This window comes from Odocoileus virginianus, chromosome 23 (assembly GCF_023699985.2).
Source record: "Odocoileus virginianus isolate 20LAN1187 ecotype Illinois chromosome 23, Ovbor_1.2, whole genome shotgun sequence".
NCBI classification, from domain to species: Eukaryota; Metazoa; Chordata; class Mammalia; order Artiodactyla; family Cervidae; genus Odocoileus; species Odocoileus virginianus.
Window position 1 is genome coordinate 18,782,179 of NC_069696.1, and position 18,956 is coordinate 18,801,134.

General features: G+C 47.3%; 1 protein-coding gene and 1 long non-coding RNA gene across 4 annotated transcripts; one reads left to right on the forward strand and one right to left on the reverse strand.

Moving 5' to 3' along the window:
* Positions 1-345: 345 nt before the first annotated feature.
* Positions 346-18,424, reverse strand: GSG1 (germ cell associated 1). Of its 3 annotated transcripts, none has more exons than XM_020883777.2 (6): positions 18,171-18,424; positions 6,242-6,560; positions 4,753-4,800; positions 3,690-3,842; positions 2,761-2,872; positions 346-761 (listed from the first exon to the last, which is right to left on the reverse strand). In XM_020883777.2, exons 1-6 carry the CDS (start codon positions 18,216-18,218, stop codon positions 422-424), a joined length of 1,020 nt encoding a protein of 339 aa, XP_020739436.2. In that variant the 5' UTR covers positions 18,219-18,424; the 3' UTR covers positions 346-421. The 3 variants fall into 3 exon arrangements, with proteins under 3 accessions (XP_020739436.2, XP_020739434.2, XP_020739435.2); XM_020883775.2 differs by having other exon boundaries at positions 4,630-4,800; positions 18,171-18,423; XM_020883776.2 differs by lacking the exon at positions 18,171-18,424 and adding an exon at positions 13,789-13,927 and having other exon boundaries at positions 4,630-4,800.
* Positions 16,380-18,028, forward strand: LOC110131253 (uncharacterized). The gene is made up of 2 exons (XR_002312128.2): positions 16,380-16,605; positions 17,522-18,028. It is a non-coding gene; the product is annotated as an uncharacterized lncRNA (long non-coding RNA).
* Positions 18,425-18,956: the final 532 nt, after the last annotated feature.

Sequence of the window (18,956 nt, forward strand, 5' to 3'; positions counted from 1 at the left end):
CAGTGTGTGGCTTTAAAGTCAAGTGCACCACAGCTGAGCTGAGCCCCTATCAGCCCCCCGTCTCTGTTCTCCTGACCAGCCTGACTGCCCCCTAAAGGGCAGGATCTCTATTTTACTCCTCTTTTTATCTCCCAGAACCCGGCACATAATGAACAATTGAATCAAGAAGGAATTTCTGAATGAGTGAGATGTGGGGTGGCGGGGAGTGGTGGAGTGGGGGTGGTGAGACTAAGCTGTGATGGAAAAGGGAGCCAGAGCGCTGGGCACCTGGGCGTGCACCCCTTGGATTTAGACTTTCAATACCCTTGTTCTCAACCTCTTGGAAGTCACACTCAGGAAACAGACTGTGGCTTGAACACGTGTTGATCACAGAGCAACGTGTAAGGTGGGGCTTCGGCCTGCTCTCCAAACCCCCTAACTCCTAACACTCTTCTACAGATAAGCCAGCCGCCTTGGCCTCAGGCTCCTGGCTGGTGCCTTGTTGAAGTTCCTTGTCATGTAGTTCTGAGTAGAAGTCTACCCCTTCGGAGATGGAGCGGATGGGCTGACCGTGGAACTGGGGGTAGCTGGTCATGGGGCCCCCCGGCTGGGCTGTGCACGCCAGCTGCTGCAGGAAGCACTGGTGGTGATGCGGTTGGCAGCCTGGGGCTCCTCGGAACCTCTTACTGTGCCTGCACTTGAATTCCAGCACCAGCCGGGTATAGGTGTTGAAGGTGGTGACCGCCGATGCCATGCAACAGGTAAAGGAGACCCAGGCCGTGCTAGGGACACACACATGGAAAATGGGAAAGTCAGACATTTTCTTACGGGTTTGAAAGAAAAATATCAAGGTCCCTTCCTACTAGTCAACTAGGGGATGCCTCTTAGGGATTTAGGAAGATGAGGGTATTGTAGATAAAGACTGGTGGGCAAGAGGTCTGAATTTGGTCTGTCCTAGGGTAAGTTCTGGATGTTTTATAGTAAAAAGCCATGATTTATATGGTGTTTAAAGTCAGGAGTTGAACATTCATTTTCACTGCACTGATTTTGTTGTGAGTGCTGTGTTCTTCTATACCTGGCGGCCTATTTGTGTGTGTGTGTGTGAGTCACTCAGTCGTGTCCAACCCAATGGACTATAGTCCGCCAGTCTACTGGAATGGGTAACCATTCCCTTCTCTAGGGGAATCTTCCTGACCCAGGGATTGAACCCGGGGCTCCTGCATTGCAGGCCGACTCTTTACCATCTGAGCCAGCAGGGAAGCCTGAAACACACATATTTCCTGCCAAAGATTTTCCTGCACTCAGACACCTCTTCCGTCTTCCTTGGTTTTCAGCCTAGCTGTCGTAGGCTGCCCAGAGTTGAGCGTCTGGGAGGCATTCAGGAAACCCTGAGTACACATCCAAAGGCCTTAGTATAGACTTCTCTAGTGGAAACAAGGCCTACCATGCAAACAGCGTGGTTCTTGACTCAAAGGAGATTTGTAAAGGATGGAAGAGAAGCTGGATGGATTCAACAAAGAGAAAAAGACGCCAGGGAACCATATCAAACACACTCCTAAGAACCGGGGAAGTCAAGGCCCTGAGTGTCTCACAGTCGTGGGAAGCCCAGGACACCAGGAGTTGGGGGCGTTGCTGGAGGGTGGATTTCACGAGGCCATGACAGTGAAAGGCCACATGCTGCTGCTGTGTGTTCCCCTCTGCTGCCTGTGGCAGACTAGACTCGGGTGGGAGTTTTGAAGTCTGAGCCCTGCAGTTGAAATGCCAAGAGTGGCTAGAAAAATGGACAAAAGCTGAGAAATGATGAGTGCAGAAAATGAGCTAAACTGTGATAGGGTGGCTGATGGAAAGATCAGAGACCCCCGAATCCAATAGCCCATATTATACCATGAGGAAAGGGGACGGGATCCCGTGACAGACAGGTGTAGGCTTTCCATGTGCCTCTTCGGCACAGAAACTCAAGACTGGCGCTGTCTTTCCAGCACTGGTAAGTGCTTAGAACTCAGCCCAGATGATTCATGATCTAAGTCGGCATCTGTGTAGTGAATGGAGAGTGTCCCTCAAGGGAGAAGGTGAGAAACCCACATAAAGGGGATGTTACCCTTGAATGCTTGCGTTTCATCATGGTTTCTGCTTCCTTCTTTATAATAAGAGAAGTCTAAACTAACTGAGCCCTTAGTTCTTTAAGGGTTAGAGAGAGACTGTTTCATTTCTAACCCAGTTTGGTGGAATAAGAATGGAGGCAGGATGAACTTATTCATTATAGGAGAGTGGGCAGCCATTCACAGAAGTGGAATCCTGATTTCAAGGCTATTTCATTTCTCTGTCTCCCGGTATTTTGAATCAAAATATTGGGTTGGCCGAAAAGTTTGTTCAGGGTTCTCTGTAAGCTTTTATGGAAAAATCTGAATGAACTTTCTAGGCAACAGAACATATAAAATGTAGAGCCTCATTTCCATAAACCATGTGAAATCAGTCTCATTTCCCTAGGACGTCCTACATGTCAGGTGTAGAAGCACGTATTAACAGCTTTATCAGCAGAAAAACTTGACAACGTCCTCACGAAAAATAAGCCAGAGGAATCCACTCTGTACCTCTCCTTGGAAGGTGGGGAGAGAATGGGTATGGACTGCCGGCCCAGCCCTCTGGATGATTGACAGGTGTCTGGGATGAGGGATGGAGAGAAGGAAGGAGGACAGAGAGCAAGCGCCTAGTTGAGGGCTGCCACTTAATGGAGGTGGACCGGGGAAGAGGAGAAAGGTGGTGGAGGTGATAAGCGCTTACTAGAAAGCCCAGCCATAGTTCCAAGCGTGTGGCCTCCAGTCTTCTGGACCCAAGTTGGCCGTTGCCTGGAAAACTTGTGAGTACATCATATGGCCCACCATCCCCAGAAGGCCTGCAAAAGAAACAGGGAGTCAGCACCCTTAGAGAAAGACTGGCACTGCTATCTGTCTACAGGGAATACGAATTGGGAGCAAATCGTATTCCCTATCTGGCATCAGGGCTACCCTGCACTGGGGGCTCCTCCTTGAAGGCATATTTGCTGTTGGTTCCCCAGATGTTAGGTTTTGAGCTATGGGAACATTTCTAGTCAATGCTGCACCCTGGGCTGCTACTCCCTGTAGGTCTTTCCCATCTGCATTCCCAACGTGAACCCTTTCCTTCATCATCTACACTAGGGGCTCCGACCTCTGGGGGTCTAATGCTTGATGATCTGAGGTGGATCTGATATAATAATAAAAGAAATAAAGTGCACAATAAATGTGATGTGCTTGAATCATCCCCAAACCATCCTCTGCCCCCAGTCTGTGGAAAAATTGTCTTCCATAAAAAACTGGCCCCTGGTGCCAAAAAGCTTGGGGACCACTGATCTACAGGCATCTCTTACTTGATCCAACAGAGTCTGGCAAAGCTGTGTACATGTCACGACTCAGAAGTAATAAACCAAACCGTATTGTACATAATGAGAAAACTTGCAAGCAGAAGGAACCCAGAGAGAAATCATTTTGCAAAATACGTAGTGACTTAATCTAGCATTTTGCATGCTGTTTCAGTTTAAAATTAAAGATGCCTATGCTGTATCTCCTGGCTCCATTCTTTAGCTTTCTTCGGGGCTCCTTCCTTCCCTTAGGACAGAGATTCCAGCTGCCGGCTAGGCTTCAAAGGCAACAGGGGACACCCACCCCCTCTGTAGCTCCTGGGATGCTGCTTACCCGACAAGACAGAGGAGATGGCGGCAAAGGCGCTCAGTTTGAGGCCACAGCCAGGGTTCCCTGTGAATAGCAAGTCCGTCAGTAGCAGGAGGAAACTGATGAGTTCAAGTCCAATGTAGGCAAACTGGGCTCCCAGTGATAACCATAGGATCTCTGTCAGAAACCAGAGGAAGAAGAACCGTCACCCTGACAATTAAGTAACTGAACTAGCGGTGAACAAATGCTTCCCACGAGAAGTGGAGAGCCTCATAGCACCAGAGGAGAAGACAGAACTGAAGCAGCTGGAATAGTCCTGACCAGGGGGCTCGAGGCTATCAGCTCTCTCTCCTCAGTACCCCATACACAGCCAACCACGCTTGACTCACTGTAAATACTCTCAGGGAGACTGGAGAAGAAATCATCCAATTTCCACCAAATCTTTTAGGGATGTAAATTTTGCTACTTCTTTCTGTTTCTCTTAAAAAAATTTAATTCTGGAACCATCTATTTTGTTTCTCTTCTTCCTCCCCTCCCACCCTGACTCCTTTCTTTCTATGTTACAAAAATATTTATTACATCAGTGTTAATTTTGCATTGGCAGAGGTAACCTAACCAAATTTCATTATGTTTTGGTACTAAGGGATATATACCTTTCAATAAAGTTACTGAAATGCAAAAAAAAAAGGAAAAATTCAAGCTTTCTACATGGTTACTTGGCAACAGGAGTAGGTTAGAGCTGTTGGTAGATTTCTGTTTGGGAACTTTATTTGTCCCTGCTGTTGCTTCTTTGCGTTCCTGCCTAGGAATGAGTGTCAGCCAGGTGGGAGTTTGAATCAGCCTAGTGGGAGTTAGTGTCACCCTGTGGGGCTCAGAAGAAAAGAAAAGCAGGAGATCACAGTACAGTTTAGATCCCCAGAGGCCCAACTCAATGGCAACTAAATTTATCATCAAACCCACATACTTGCCACAAGCCCCAAGGGAAGGTGGGAGAGGGAAGCCTTCTCCATCAACCGCTTCCCTCCAAATCGGAGAGTGGGGTGACGTGGGCCTTGCAACGTGGCAAATTCCAGTAGTCCTTTCTCACCTCTCTCGGTTGGTGGTGTGAGTTCAAGGAAACGTCGGCACCTCTCCCCTGAAATAGACAAGGTACAAGGTGGTGAGCTGCTGCCCTGGTCGAGGGACACAGGCTTTTCCTAATTCCATCCCGGGGGCCTGCCCAGCACATGGAAGGCAGGCCATAAATGTCTCTTTAGAAGCAGGGAAGGATGCAAGGATGGATGAGCAAAATAGGCCAGAGTCATCCAAGATTAATTTCTGCCTCAATTCCTGACTATGAAGAGGACACTCCCCGAGTCCCCCAGGGGGTGTCTCCAGCGTTGGTTCACCAGCTCCTTCTGCTCCTGCTGCTGGCTTGAGTGGCTCTAAATTGTTTCCTGGACTGGAGTCACAGCAGTGCTAAATGGCACAATAATAAATATAAATGGAATTCTCTCAAATCATCCCACCCCCTCCTTCTCCCACTGAGTCCGAAAGTCTGTACTTTACAAGTATGTGGAAACGTATACATTACCACATGTAAAATCGATAGCTAGTGGGAGTTTGATATATGATGCAGAGCGCCCAAAGCCAATGCTCTGTGACAACCTGGAGGGATGTGGTGAGGAGGAAGGTGGGGGCTTCAGGATGGGGGGACACATGTATGTCTATGACTGATTCATATTGCTGTATGGCAAAAACCATCACAATACTGTAAAGTAATTATCTTCCAATTAAATTAATTAAAAATGTAAAAATAAATGGAAATACCCCAGAGTTTATAATCCTTTCCCATCTCCTTTTCACCTTAGCCCAAACTGGGAAAAGCACTAGACTGCAAATTGTACACAGTTCTGGGCTTTAGGAAAACTTCACTACAGGGGGATCTTTGCAAGCTGTGAGCAGGGAGGAGGGAGCGTCCTCTGCTATTCGCCTGAGGACAAGCCCCTATCTAACATGCTGGCATAGCGCCTGCTTTGCGAGTGTACGCCCCACGACCTGAGACCTGAGTGGGTCTGGCTGCGTCTCCTCTGGGGAGAACTTCCAGGATGTATTTTTCCTCCCTGGGCTTCACTTGCCCTGCCTTTTCAGTGGTAACAATAACACTTAGAATGAGAACACACTTCTGGGATGCTTTAAGGGCCATCTACTCTGATGCCTGCATCTCACAAAGGAGAAAATCAAAGCGTGAGGGAGTGAAGTTGTTCCTGGACAGAGCCCAGGCTTTCTCTACGATCAGTCTCCTTGTTTTGTCTCTAAACGGCAACTCTGGCTGGCAGGAATGGGAAGTCTCATAACCTTCCAAGTCTGCGTGAGACTGTTGAAGGGGGATGCTGTTTGAAACCAGCGAGAGTCTGGAGGTGAAATGCCAGATGGATGGACTTTGGACCTTATGACAAAGGAGTCTGATGTGGAAGGGACACAATGGAGCGGGGGGAGATGCTGAGGCTAGGGGTGAGCCCGGCCGGTGTGAGTGAGGGCTACACACTTCCCCCTGCAGGGGCGGGGGACAAGAAATCTGGGGGCGAGGCAGCTACCTGGTTCTTCCATGATCTCCGCACAGGATAGCCACATGCCGCTCCGGAAGGCATGGAAGGTGAACCGGTCATCCCCGGTCTCCCAGCTGTAGTGCACCACCTCCTGGGAAGATGCGTTGCTGCCGCCCCCATCCAGGGGCACCGGCACGTCAAAGCACTTGGCTGGTAGACCTTTCCCGCACAGGGGCTTGGGCACCTTCTGTGTGCCCACAAACCAGTAGTTGCTGAGCAGGGATGCTGTGGAGAGGCTGAGTGATAGCATGCTGAGGATGGCAGATAGGCATGTCCGTTGGCTAGAGGAGCTCTTCGAGAGCCCCATCTGTAATAAGACACACAGGTGAGGAGCCTGATGTTAGAGCCTCATCTGAGATCGGAGATCAGCACCCTCCCCCGAGGCTCCCTAAGCTCCCCGGGAGCCGCTTTCCTCCCACACAATGGGTGCGACCAGCCCTCAGGAGTTTTCTCCAAGTAGCCTTGGGCAAGCTCGGCTGGAGCAGGAGTGGCCTGGAGCCGGCGCTGAAGCCATGATGTTTATTTCAGCTGGACCTTATTATATTAAAACGCTTACTGGGGATAATCTGAACAAGCATCAGGTAGTAATGTGATTAAGCCACTGAGCTAGTGTGTATCTGATTGAGAAAAAGGATTGGGTGTTCACCAGATGTTCCTGCTGGTAATCTTTGGTTTTGTCTTTAGGGAAAGGTAGTGGGGAGGGATTTGTTGTTGTTATGAGGATTTACTTAAATAATACAAACAAAATGTTGGGCACTTATCTGACATATAATAATGGTTCACATGTTAAATTCCCCATTCTTCCAATCTAACAAAAAACATTTACACTCCTTTTAGTTATAAATGGGTTTTAATTTATGACTATACTATATAAGGTTTTGATGTCTTCCTCCCTGGTAGCTCAGATGGTAAAGAATCCACCTGCAATGCAGGAGACCCAGGTTCAACCCCTGGGTCAGGAAGATCTCCTGGAGAAGGGAATGGCAACCCAGTCCAGTATTCATACCTAGAGAATTCCATGGAGAGAGGAGCCTGGCAGGCTACAGTCCATGGGGTCGCAAAGTATCAGACATGGGTGAGTGACTAACACTTTCACTTTTCCCTGTGTTAGATTCCTCTGAGAGGAGTAAGGGGCATATATCCATGGGATTCTCCAGGCAGGAATAGTGGGATGGGTAGCCATTTCCTTCTCCATGGGATCTTCCTGACCCAAGGATCGAACCTGGGTCTCCCACATTGCAGGAAGATTCTTTACCATCTGAGCCACCAGGAAAGCCCATTTATCCTATTAATAAATGTTAAAGAGGATGCTCCCTAGGGGAGCAGATAGAGGCACAGGACTCTTGAGGGTAGGAGGGCGGAGGACCAACTGGGATGCTGCAACCCTTGGAGAGGAAATAGAGTGGTGGTTTTGAGAGAGGTGGTGATCTGAGTTCAGCTTCCATCCACTATGCCTGAACTGAGAGAATCTCAAATGCAAGGTGGCTGCGTGGTACCCACGGAGGCTGGACTTTGAGTGCTCTGGCCTTGGAGCCACAGGGAGGGTGTCCTGTGGACAAGGAACCTGCAGGTGCAGCCCCCCAGCCCAATGCAGTTACAGTGCCTGCAGGTGACTCGGTGGGGGGCTGCAGAATGAATGCAGCCCCCGTGGCTTTGGCTGGAGCCCTCAACCTTGTCATTTTTAACCTAAAAGATGTCCAACATTAGATGTTTCAGTGCTGGGGAGTGGTGGCATGGAGACAGATTGAATTTGATTTATTAATAGAAAAATAAAGAGATCTGACAGGTCTCACACTTTGCATTACGAAGCAGTTTGTACTGTTATATTAATATATACTGAGCGGAAAAGAAGCCCATACTTAGTTGCTGACAGACACTTCTTAAAGTAAACCATCTTGAGCTTTCTAAGGGGAATCACTTACATCAGAATTAATCAGACCCAAATCTGCTTAGCTTAAGAGATGTAAATAAAACCATAGCTAAATGAGACAGGCCCATAAATCTGCCTCTCTCATCATCTCCAGCTGAACATTTTCTACATTAAACAGGCAACTTTATCTTAGAATCATAACAGTTTGTTCTTTATAATTTTTAGGGACTAAAACAGTATATGCCACAGACAAAGTGCAGTTTTTTATGGCAATAAGAAATATACCAGATTCATATGTAGAGAGAAGCCAATAAGCAAAATGTATGATAAAACAGCTTCTGTAAAGCAATTTGCTAATAAGATTTTTTTTTTTAAAGCACTCAACAAATTAACTCCAGCAAGAATTGTTGGTTCAAGACTCTGGGTGACCTTGGTGAGGACTCAAAAGCCATGATATCTGGAAGTGGGGGTGGTGATCTATATTGCCAGATATGGAAGTCATTATGAGCCCCTTTTCTTCCCCCAAAAGAATGTGTTCATCTTGTTTTTTAGTTTTGAGAATCCTATAGTTTTTGTCATTGTTCTGCTACTCTTAGTTAGTTACCCTTTCTATTTTTATATCCATTGTTTGAATAGGAAATAGACTTCAAGGTACAACATCTTCGTCCATTATTCTGTATAAAGATGGAACTAAGGATTCAGGCAATTCTACATTTTCGACAACTTTATTTTCAACCTCGTATGACTTGGAGATTTAGCCACTATCCCATCACATCAGATTTTAATTTTACCCTCAATCCATTTTAAATCATACCTATTCATAAATTATTCATCAGGTTATTCCGAAATAAGAATCATGAATCCCTCACCACTTTGTAGCAGCGCTAAAGTGACAGACAACCAATTTAAGAAGTTGAGAAGCAAAGAATGAAAAAGAGCTTGGGAGAATGAACTTACGGTTCCCAGGGGGAAGGGTAGGGGGAAGGGAGAGTTGGGGAGTTTGGGATGGACATGTACACGCTGCTATATTTAAAATGAAGAATCAACAAGGACCGACTGTATAGCACAAAAACTCTGCTTCATGTTATGTGGCAGCCTTCACGGGAGAGGAGTTTGGGGGAGAATGCATACACCTATATGATGGCTGGGTCGCTCTGCCATGCACCTGAAGCTATCACAGCATTGTTAATCAGTTATACTTGAATATAAAATAAAAAGTTTTGAAAAGAGAAGAAAAAGAGCTTGGAATGAAGTCCAAAGATGCTGTTCCCAGGAGTGTCTACCAAGGACAGACTCAAGGAACCTCATTCAACGATTATCTTGGTAAATGAATGAGAATCCATTCAAGAATCTTCAAGAATTGTCTTCAACACCCACACTGCCATACCCTTCACTACATATTTTATTCTTCCCCCTAAAAAATGCCTTTCTCTTGATTTAGAAGAACCACCTAATTTGGCAATGGCTTCCTTCAGGGGATCATGGAGAAGAAATAGCGGCCACAAGACATGTTCTATCTTGGCATGTACTGACAAGCCCCAAGCCGAGGCGACTCTTCACTCTCTAAAAATGGGACAGTGTGTGGCTTCAGACACAGGCTCAGACCACTAGGGAAGTATATAGACTGAAAATCTATGCTTTTCAATAATTAATTTCTATCAAGTTTCAGTGATTCTTCCATCAACATAGTTAATGGCAAAACCTCAGGATTAACACAGACTAGTAAGGACAACAAATGGATGTGACTGGCACATCTCTTAAAAGAATCAGGAGCAAAACAGCTATGAAATGCATGTTCCAAACAATAAGAGAGGGAAGCTGGTTACCTTGACCATGGTCCTTGTCTCACGGCTTGTCCAGAATGACTGCAGATGCCATCTGTGCTCCAAATCCCTTTGGTTTAGTGTTGAAAGAAGGAAAACTCCCTTTCCATTCCCCTCCCACCTCCTCCCACCCCTCCCCTCTACCATATATTTTGGAGTGCTTCATGATTAAACGCTGCCTTGCAGGGAACTTGGGCATTTAAAAATCGACAAGGCACTCATGGTCCAGTTGTCTGGAGTGATTACACAGAAGAGCTTGCCACTGGGGGTCTGGGATTCAGCACTAAGACGCAAGGACCTATGTGTGCAGAATTGAAGAAACATCAAGATTCTGTAAAGCAATTATCCTTCAATTAAAAAATAAATTAAAAAAGTGCAGAGTGATTGAGTGTCCATCTCACCGCCACTCCCTAGGTAACTGGTGGGAATGGATTGGGCTTGATTTTATGGCAGAAGAACACTGTAGTCACCATTGCTTTGGAGTAACTTTTGTCAGTTCCCGTTCCCTTGTGTTGGGTTTTCCATCCCCTTCATAAGCCCCGTGATCTGCAGTGTCAGCGGCCTCATAGAGCCATGGGTATGGAAAGGCTTCCTGGTGTCATGGGTGGTCTCCACTCTCCAGTGAGTGACATCAGTAAGGATTATTATAACATCCAGAGATCATCTGTGTGTTAGGTAGTGTTGGGGGTAAGCCTGCCGAGGGAGGAGGATTGGAGAGAAATAACCCCCTGGGTTAGCAATGCTGTGGTTATCTACCATTTCTCTCCCAATCTTTGGGCAAAGGGATAAATTTTTTCTTTAAAGTACATTTCTAAAACTTAAACAAAAAGCAAACAAACCTGGCAAATCAATAAGGGTTTGATTGCATATCTTTTGTAGTCAGTCCTCTAGAAATACAAATGGTGTTTTCTGTCCTCAAAAACTGTACCAATTAATCAGGTTGAGAAGGTGGGGAGACTGCTCTGTTCCCCTGAATGCCCAAGGACTTCATCCTCCTCATCCTGGCAGATGCCCTTCCTTCCTTCTTCCTGGAATGTCTGCTCTTCTTGCCCGAGGATCTGCCTCTTGTCAAGATGAACTCAAGTCACTCATTCTTTGAAAATGTTTCTTCCTAAGGACCATTCCCTCCTCTCTGTCCTTGTCCCCTCCCATGATGCTTTCTATATTCCAACTGTTGGTCTGGATTGTAAAGTCCTCAAAGTTTACTCCATATTCGAGAGCAGCAGTGCTCAATTCTGACCAAGCATCAGAACCACCTTTGCAACTTTGGAAGATATGCAGATTTCTAGGTTCATCCTGAGCTGTAGTGGCTCTGGGGTGATACCCAGGAACCTATAATTTTAGAACACTTTTTGCATACACCCAGGGCTGGGCTTTGGAATTTCCGGTTCCACATGCAAGGAACTTGGGAATCACCACTCTGATCACACAAGTAAAAAAAACAGAACAGACTGAAAACTATATAATCAGGGAATTAACGTGCCATAAAAATCACACCTGTTTGACTCACTTTGGGCTGACATCTAGCGAAAGCCTCCTCTCTGCCCTGCCCTGCCCTTCCGCCACGTTGACCAGTCAATCCTCCCATCTCCTATGTTTGTGCAGTCGGTCTGGGGACTCAAAGGCAGGCTCCCCTTGGAGCACTTGAATTAGTCCACATTCTGGCCAAAGTAGTCTCCTTTGATCTTGATCCTGTCACCCGATATATGCTCTACTCTATTTTTTAAAAACTTTTAATTTCATATTGGGGTATAGCCGATTAACAAGGTTGTGACAGTTTCAGGTGGCCAGCAAAGGGACTCGGCCATACTTGTACCCATTTCCCCCCAAACTCCCCTTCCATCCAGGCCGCCAGGTAACATTAAGCAGAGTTCCCTGTGCTGTATGGTACGGTTTTGGTGATTATCTATTTTAAATATATCAGTGTGTACACGTCGATCCCGAACTTCCTAACTATCCCTCCCCCTGATCCTTCCATTCCCCCTCCACCATAAGGTCTGTGAGTCTGTATCTGTTTTGTAAATAAGTTCATTTGTATAATTTCTTTTTAGATTCCGCATATATGATTCCTCTTGGGTCGGGAAGATCTCCTGGAGAAGGGATAGGCTACCCATTCTAGTATTCTTGGGCTTTCCTGGTGGCTCAGCTGGTAAAGAATCTGCCTGCAATGTGGGAGACCTGGGTTGGATCCCTGGGTTGAGAAGATTCCCTGGAGAAGGGGAAGGCTACCCACTCCAGTATTCTGGCCTGGAGAATTCCCATGGACTGTATAGTCCGTGGGGTAGCAAAGAGTCAGACACGACTGAGTGTCTTTTACTCACTCACTATACGATTCCACATTTAAGGGGTATCATACCATATTTCTCCTTATTTGTCAGCCTTACTTAACACCCTTGTTTAACACACGTGTGCTTTAGTCCAGGGGTGATGTCTGTATCACCCAAAAGACCCTTTATTTCCCTCCTCTCCTTGGAGAAAAGGGAGCAGGGAATTTCTGATTCCTGTACGTCATTGAATTGGCTGTTGGTTTCTGGCTGCAGTTTTCATCTCAACGCTGGGTGGCACTGTCTTCCCATATTTTCCTTCTTCCCTCACATGCTTCCCCCCACCAGCAGCAAAGGTGGGTGGAGGTGGCTGCCCCACCCCGCAGGCTAGCGCTCTCTTTTCTTGCCTTGGCCTCCTCCCCACACAGTAATCTATAGAAGCCATGTGTCAGCTTTCTGGAATTCAGGGCTCACAGTGAACTTTGGGGCCATCCATCTGCTCCCTCGAGGACATCTTGTAAGATTGTTTCCTGTGGCACATTTTTCTGTAGCCAGTTTTAGTTTTCAGTGACTCAATAGGTCCTCAAATACTTCCCATGGGAAATACAACTCCGAGGTATCAGAAAATATTGTTCGACAATGTTTCCTGATGAGTTTTGTGCACATTTTTCTTGACTTAATCGTATCCTCATTCCCTTTCCACCCCAGAACAGTGACCAATTCTTTTCCCTTCTCTCTGCTTCCACCCTGTAAATACTTAGAGACACTTCTCATATCCCGCTTGAGTCACTTTTTGGCACAGTCCTCTGTCTTTGGTTTTTATTGCCTCTGCTCATAAACCGCGCCCCCTGTACCTTAATAGCCCGAAATATGCCCTTTCCAGGGAAAAGGAGACGGGAGCAGCAGAGTCTCAGATGGGTTACATGAAGAAGTCTAGACGCAGATTTAGAGAGTGGAGCTGATGAAACTTCAGCTTTGTGGCCCCCCACTTACTCAGGCCCCTTCCAAGATACTTATTGTTTAAATTGTACTTTTTTTTTTTTTAAAGAGGGTCTCCCAAATTATATTATTTTAGGCCTTCCCAAAGCCTAGCTCTGGGCTTCTCTGGTGGCTCAGACAGTAAAGAATCGGCCTGCAATGCAGGAGACCTGGGTTTAATCCCTGGATAGGGAGGATCTCCTGGAGAAGGAAATGGCAACCCAATCCAGTATTCTTGCCTGGGAAATCCATGGACAGAGGGGCCTGGCGGGCTACAGTCCATGGGGTCTCAAAGAGTTGGACACGACTGAGAAAGTAGCACTAAGGCCTAGCTCTGGGAGAGGAGCCTGGTGGGCAGAAGGCCATGGGATTGTAAAAAGTCGGACACGAGTGACTTAAGATGCTCATACCCGCAGGAGGCTGTGTATTTAGTGTGCACGCTTGTTTGACTGGCTGGCTCCTAGATGCAGTCAATATTGAGACCCCCCCACCCCATCCCCTCCCCAAGGACCCTGGGCCACAATGTCCAATTTCCTCTTTTTGACAAAGCATGAGTTTCTCTGCCTGACCACAAAAATCAGAGCCGAGTATCCCACTCACTTCCTTTCATTGTAATTTGAGCATGTTAATTTTTTGTTCCTTCTCTTTCTTCTCTTAAAGTAATTGCTAGTCAATGCCACATAAATATAATTTGACTAGGCTCAGAAGCTCCTGACTCAACACAGACGAGAAGATTCCATGTCTCGGAACATTACTGAACTTTGGTCTGTTGGACCCTGATCCCCTCAGGACACCCCCACAGGGATGTATGTGCAACTGAACGTTTGTGACATCACAAAGCCAAGGGCTGGGACCAACCTATCCCTGCTAAGGTCCTCAGTCACTGTGCCCTGCACTGTCCAAAAACACATTTACTAGGTATGAAAAAAAGAGAAACTGGTCTTGGGACACCCACATATACTTTGTAAACAGGAATTCAATTTGGTTTGTGACTACTCTGGAGATTAGAAGTGATTAAAACAATGGGTAAGAATGCTGAGATGCTGAACCAGTTCAGTTCAGTTCAGTTCAGTCGCTCAGTTGTGTCCAACTCTTTGCAACCCCACGGACTGTAGCACGCCAGGCTTCCCTGAACCAGGGAAGATTGTAAAGCACAGCCCTTCCCTCAGGTCCAAGACTGGGGCTATGGAATCCAGGTTTTATTTTTTTTATTATTATCGCATATATCCATTCTGGCATCTTGTCCCGAGAAAGGTTTGTTTGGGACAGTTGTTGTTCACTCACTCACTCACCCTATGGACTACAGCATGCCAGGCTTCCCTGCCCTTCACTGTCTCCCAGAGTTTGCTCAAACTCATGTCCACTGAGTGGGTGGTGCTATCCAACCAACCATCTCATCCTCTGTTGTCCCCTTCTTCTCTTGCCCTCAATCTTTCAGGGTCTTATCCAACTAATTGGCTCATCACATCAGGTGGCCGAAGAATTGGAGCTTCAGCTTCAGCATTAGTCCTTCCAATGATATTCAGAGTTGATTTCCTTTAGTTTGGGACACAGATAGTACACTCTATCCTCCCAGGAGTCAGATTTCTGACCCAGGCCCTATTAACGAATTCTTTTTTGTTACTAAGTAGATGAAAGGTTGGAATACAGTGTGAATGTCTCAGTTACTGACTCTGGTCTACACTGCTCTGTTCTGTCTGCCTCTCTCCTGTAACTCATCACATGGTTTACTTGGCTGTTCTGTTCACTTGACTAACTTTCTAGATACAGTAGCAACTATGTCTTATTCTTGTTGATCCTCAGAGCCTAGCCCTAACAGCCACAAATGAATGGAATGAATGAATGAATGAAGTGCGTAATGGAAACCCAGCTCACAAATACAGCTAGGAAGACTATGGCTGAAGATAAGATCTTGAAAAAGTGTCCAAACAGACTCCTATGGTGAAAGGGACAGGGATCCTCCTGCTTCACATACGAAAGAGCAGGGAGGAGCTGCAAAGAGGGTCCACAGACACACCCTAGGCCTTTTTACATAGATGCACCCTGAGTTTCATCAAACAGACCCTGTGCCAATACGCTTCCTCCCACCTGTGGAAACATTCCTGCTGTTTGACGCGCCAAGCCCAGAAAACAGCAGTGATCTCATAAGCAAGTATTATCTTCAGTTCACAGAGACTAGGGTACAATCAGATTGCTCACAAGCCAGTGACAGACTGGAAATGTTATATCCTTTCCCAAGCCCTGTGATTCCCTCCTGGTTGGAGCCCTTTCGGATGGTAGGTCTCCAATGTCCAAAGTTCTGAGGTTCTGTAGCCCTAATTACAATCGTTACTTCAATGCCTCACACATGACACATTTACTGAGGACGATTAGCAATGCTGGCTCAGGACATTTTGATACCTGCTTCCCAGCCCTAATGGGAAGACTAACCACTAAAATGCCCATGCCGAGTGTCCAAAATACAAAAGCCACTACAGGACATTGAGCTCTGGGGTTTCCCAGCTTCAGGTTAATTCCTAATGTAACCATGCTTTATGTCCACATGGCTTCAGATGCTCACAGAATAAGAAAAGGGCTCCAGTCTTCCTAACATGGGTCCCGAGTTCTGGGAACACCTACTTCTGTGCAGTGGGGAGGGCCAAACAAAATCATTTGCGGGGGCTCTCCTCTGTGTGGCTTTTCCCGTTCCTCTTTTTAATGGAATTGTTTGAGGGCTTTTGCGAATGCAGTCATTTCCAGGAGAGGAAGCCGCCTTCTTTCATGCCTCAAGCAGCTGGAGTGAATCAGAGGGGCAGTCCCATCTGGGCATCCTGTGGGGCAATCGCTCACGCGGGGGTGACGGAGCTCTCGGGGACTGCTGGGCGGGGCGGGGGTGGTGGGGTGTCGGGGACAGACTGGCGGGGCAGGGGCCTAACGGGAGTGGCCTCTCAAGAGGCGCCCCGTTTGTATCCGGCATGCGCCCCCCACCCCGTCCCTTCCTTCTCTGCCCCCCACCCCCCCCCCCGACTTCCCCCAGCAGTCGCAGTGCCCGAGCGCTGGGCTAGTTCCCGTGGGCCCCCTCCCATCCGCTAGTAACACGCCCGCCCTCGGTTTACTACGGCGCCCGGTCGCCTAGCAACGGGAGAGCGTTGCCAAGGTGACGCGCTGGAGCCTGTTTTGAATCATTTGGCTAGGCCCAGCCCAGCGGCGGAGCGCCGGGATGTCCCGAGCGGGTGGGGCTCCCCGCCCGGGGCTTCTCCATCTTCCTGGGGGGACGGGGACGGCGTCCCGAGGGTCCTCCCAGGCGGGGTGGGCTGAAGGAGGGCGGAGATCCCCGTTCATCCCCTGAATTGCGCTCACGAGCCGGTGGGCCGAGGGTCGCGAGGAGCTGAAACCCAAGTCTAAGGTCTCCGCGCCCCCTGCCGCCTTCCCCTAAAGGTACGCTACGGCTCCTGTTCTGCAGAAAGGCCTTGTCTCTGACTCATTTCGTGGAGCCGAGAGACGGAACTTAGGAACTTCGGGGCCACCAACCCACAGCAGATCTGAGTTCTAGTCCCTGCCAACCCCACGACTGGGCTAAAGATTTTGGCCAAGTTCCCTAACCTCCCTGAGCGATTGTTTTCTCGGAGGCGAATTAAAGAGAGTTTGTCCTCCCCGGTTACCCCGTCCCTGTCCCAGACGGTTTGGCAGTCCCTCCACGGACGTTTAATCCTCACTACCTCGAGAAGTCAGGACCCCAGTGACCGACTCCTCAAGGCCACACACTCCTAAACGCAGAGTCAACTTGGGAAACCTCCTGAGTCAAGGCCAGGCCGCCCCTCGGTCAAGGCGAGGCCTGGTCACCCTTACCCGTGGCACAGATTGAAGCCCAGTTATGACAGCGCACTCATAATGAGGCAACAGATTGCCTCCTTTAAACTTCACGGGTGTATACTGATAAACGGACTCTCCCATCATTTCCTCTGTACCTCTCCTCGTAAACCAATAAAAATTTTTTTTTTCACTACGGCTAGTCCTAGCTGTATTCACTTCTGAGGGTTGGCCTATTTATGATTTAATCACTTAGGGAGATTCTGAACCAGGGAAGTGGATTGAGCCCAATAATCTAGTGGTTCTTCAGAACTGTGAGCTCTTCTCTGAGGCTCCAAATGTGTCTTTTTTTTTTTTTTTAGGAACTCCTTCTTCTGAGATCTCTAACTTCCAGCCCATAAACAGCACACCACATTGCTCTGTGTGTGTGTCTGTGTGTGTGTATGTTATTTCTCAAGCTAATCATAAGTTTCATTTTTCTCCCCTGGGAAAGGTAAGATATAGGAGAATGAACATCATCTTTTTTTCTTTTTTTTCTTTTTAGTAACCCTGTGAGCTGCAAGTTGGGAGTTGCCAACTGTCTCAAAATGGAAGGCAAGTCTCTTCCAGATGTGTCTTCTCCGCTAAACAAGCCAAGATGTCTTTGTTGGCTGTGAGTGTCTTTCTGGGTCTGGAAGTGTCTCTGCAGATTCTGAGACCAGAAAGAGCCTAAGATTGAGCTGTCCTTTCTTAGTTCCGGCAGATTTCGGATTGGAGTTGGTCATGGGAATGCCTCAGCATCTCTTTCAGTTCGCTGGAGTGATGGACAGTTTATCACTGCTATCACTTCCGTGCCATTGGGCCTTTTCCAGGGACTAGATTTTGTAGTAGAAATCATACAGATAGAGAGGGAAAAAAGACCTAGAAGACATTAAGCTGCACTGGGAGCAGAGGAAAGGTGTGATAAGAGGCAAAGGAGGAAGAAATGGAAGTTTTAATGAATATGATGAAAGAACAAGAGGCCAAGGTAGGGCCATCACTGAGTTTATCAATAAAAACTGGGCTCAAGTAACACATTTTTACTCCATTTCGGGTAATCCTACCGAGTGTTCTCAAGCTCCTTGTGATGAGTTTGTATAACCCATATTATACATCCAATAGTAAGGGGACTACACATGAGATAGTCATGAGATTTCAAAATTTAAGGTACCTACCTTCTGGGTGAGACAAACATTTTGAATCAGCTGAGAGGAATTGCTCATTCACTTTTGAAGTTATGAGGCAGAGGGGTTTCAGTGTTTCTTCTACTCTGTCTTAGTTGGTTGCGTGGGAGGAGCCTTGACTGTGAAGATGTATCAGAGCCCCTCTTGCCGGCAGAGGGGTCAGGTGGTATGAGGTAGGCTGGAGAGGATGGAGAGGTTATCCTGCAGCCGGGACATGCTGGGGTGGGGCTGGCCGACCCAGGAGGCTGCCTCTGTGACATCACAGTGGCAGGCCCGGGGCACCCTGCCGTTCACTCTGCCTCCTGCCCCCACCCTCAGAAGGACTGGGGCCACTCTGGGGTTACCGCCCAGAGGCCAGCATGTCTTTTGTGTTCTCCAGATCTTATGCTTTTATTGCTTTGCATAAGAATCACCTGGGCATCTTAGTAAACGATCAGCTTCTGAAAGTCGAGAATGGCTCCCATGGGACACTGACCAGCCCTCACAGGGTTGTAAGACCCTAGGCCAGTGCTGTCCAAGAGAAGTGAGATATGAGCCACAGATGTAATTTAAACTTTCCCAGTAGCCACATTAAAAAAAATAAATAAATAAAACTGAGACACACACTGCAATCTAACAGTGATATTTTTTGCAGTGCTGTTGTTGATGTCAAATGCAGGCCTCCCTCAAACAATAAAGTTGAGTCCAATGGAAAAGTCATCTACACTAGTAAGGGTTCTAGTTCATTTAGACTAGTTCGCTATTTTAATAAGTGCATAATGAGGGTTTAGGAGCTTC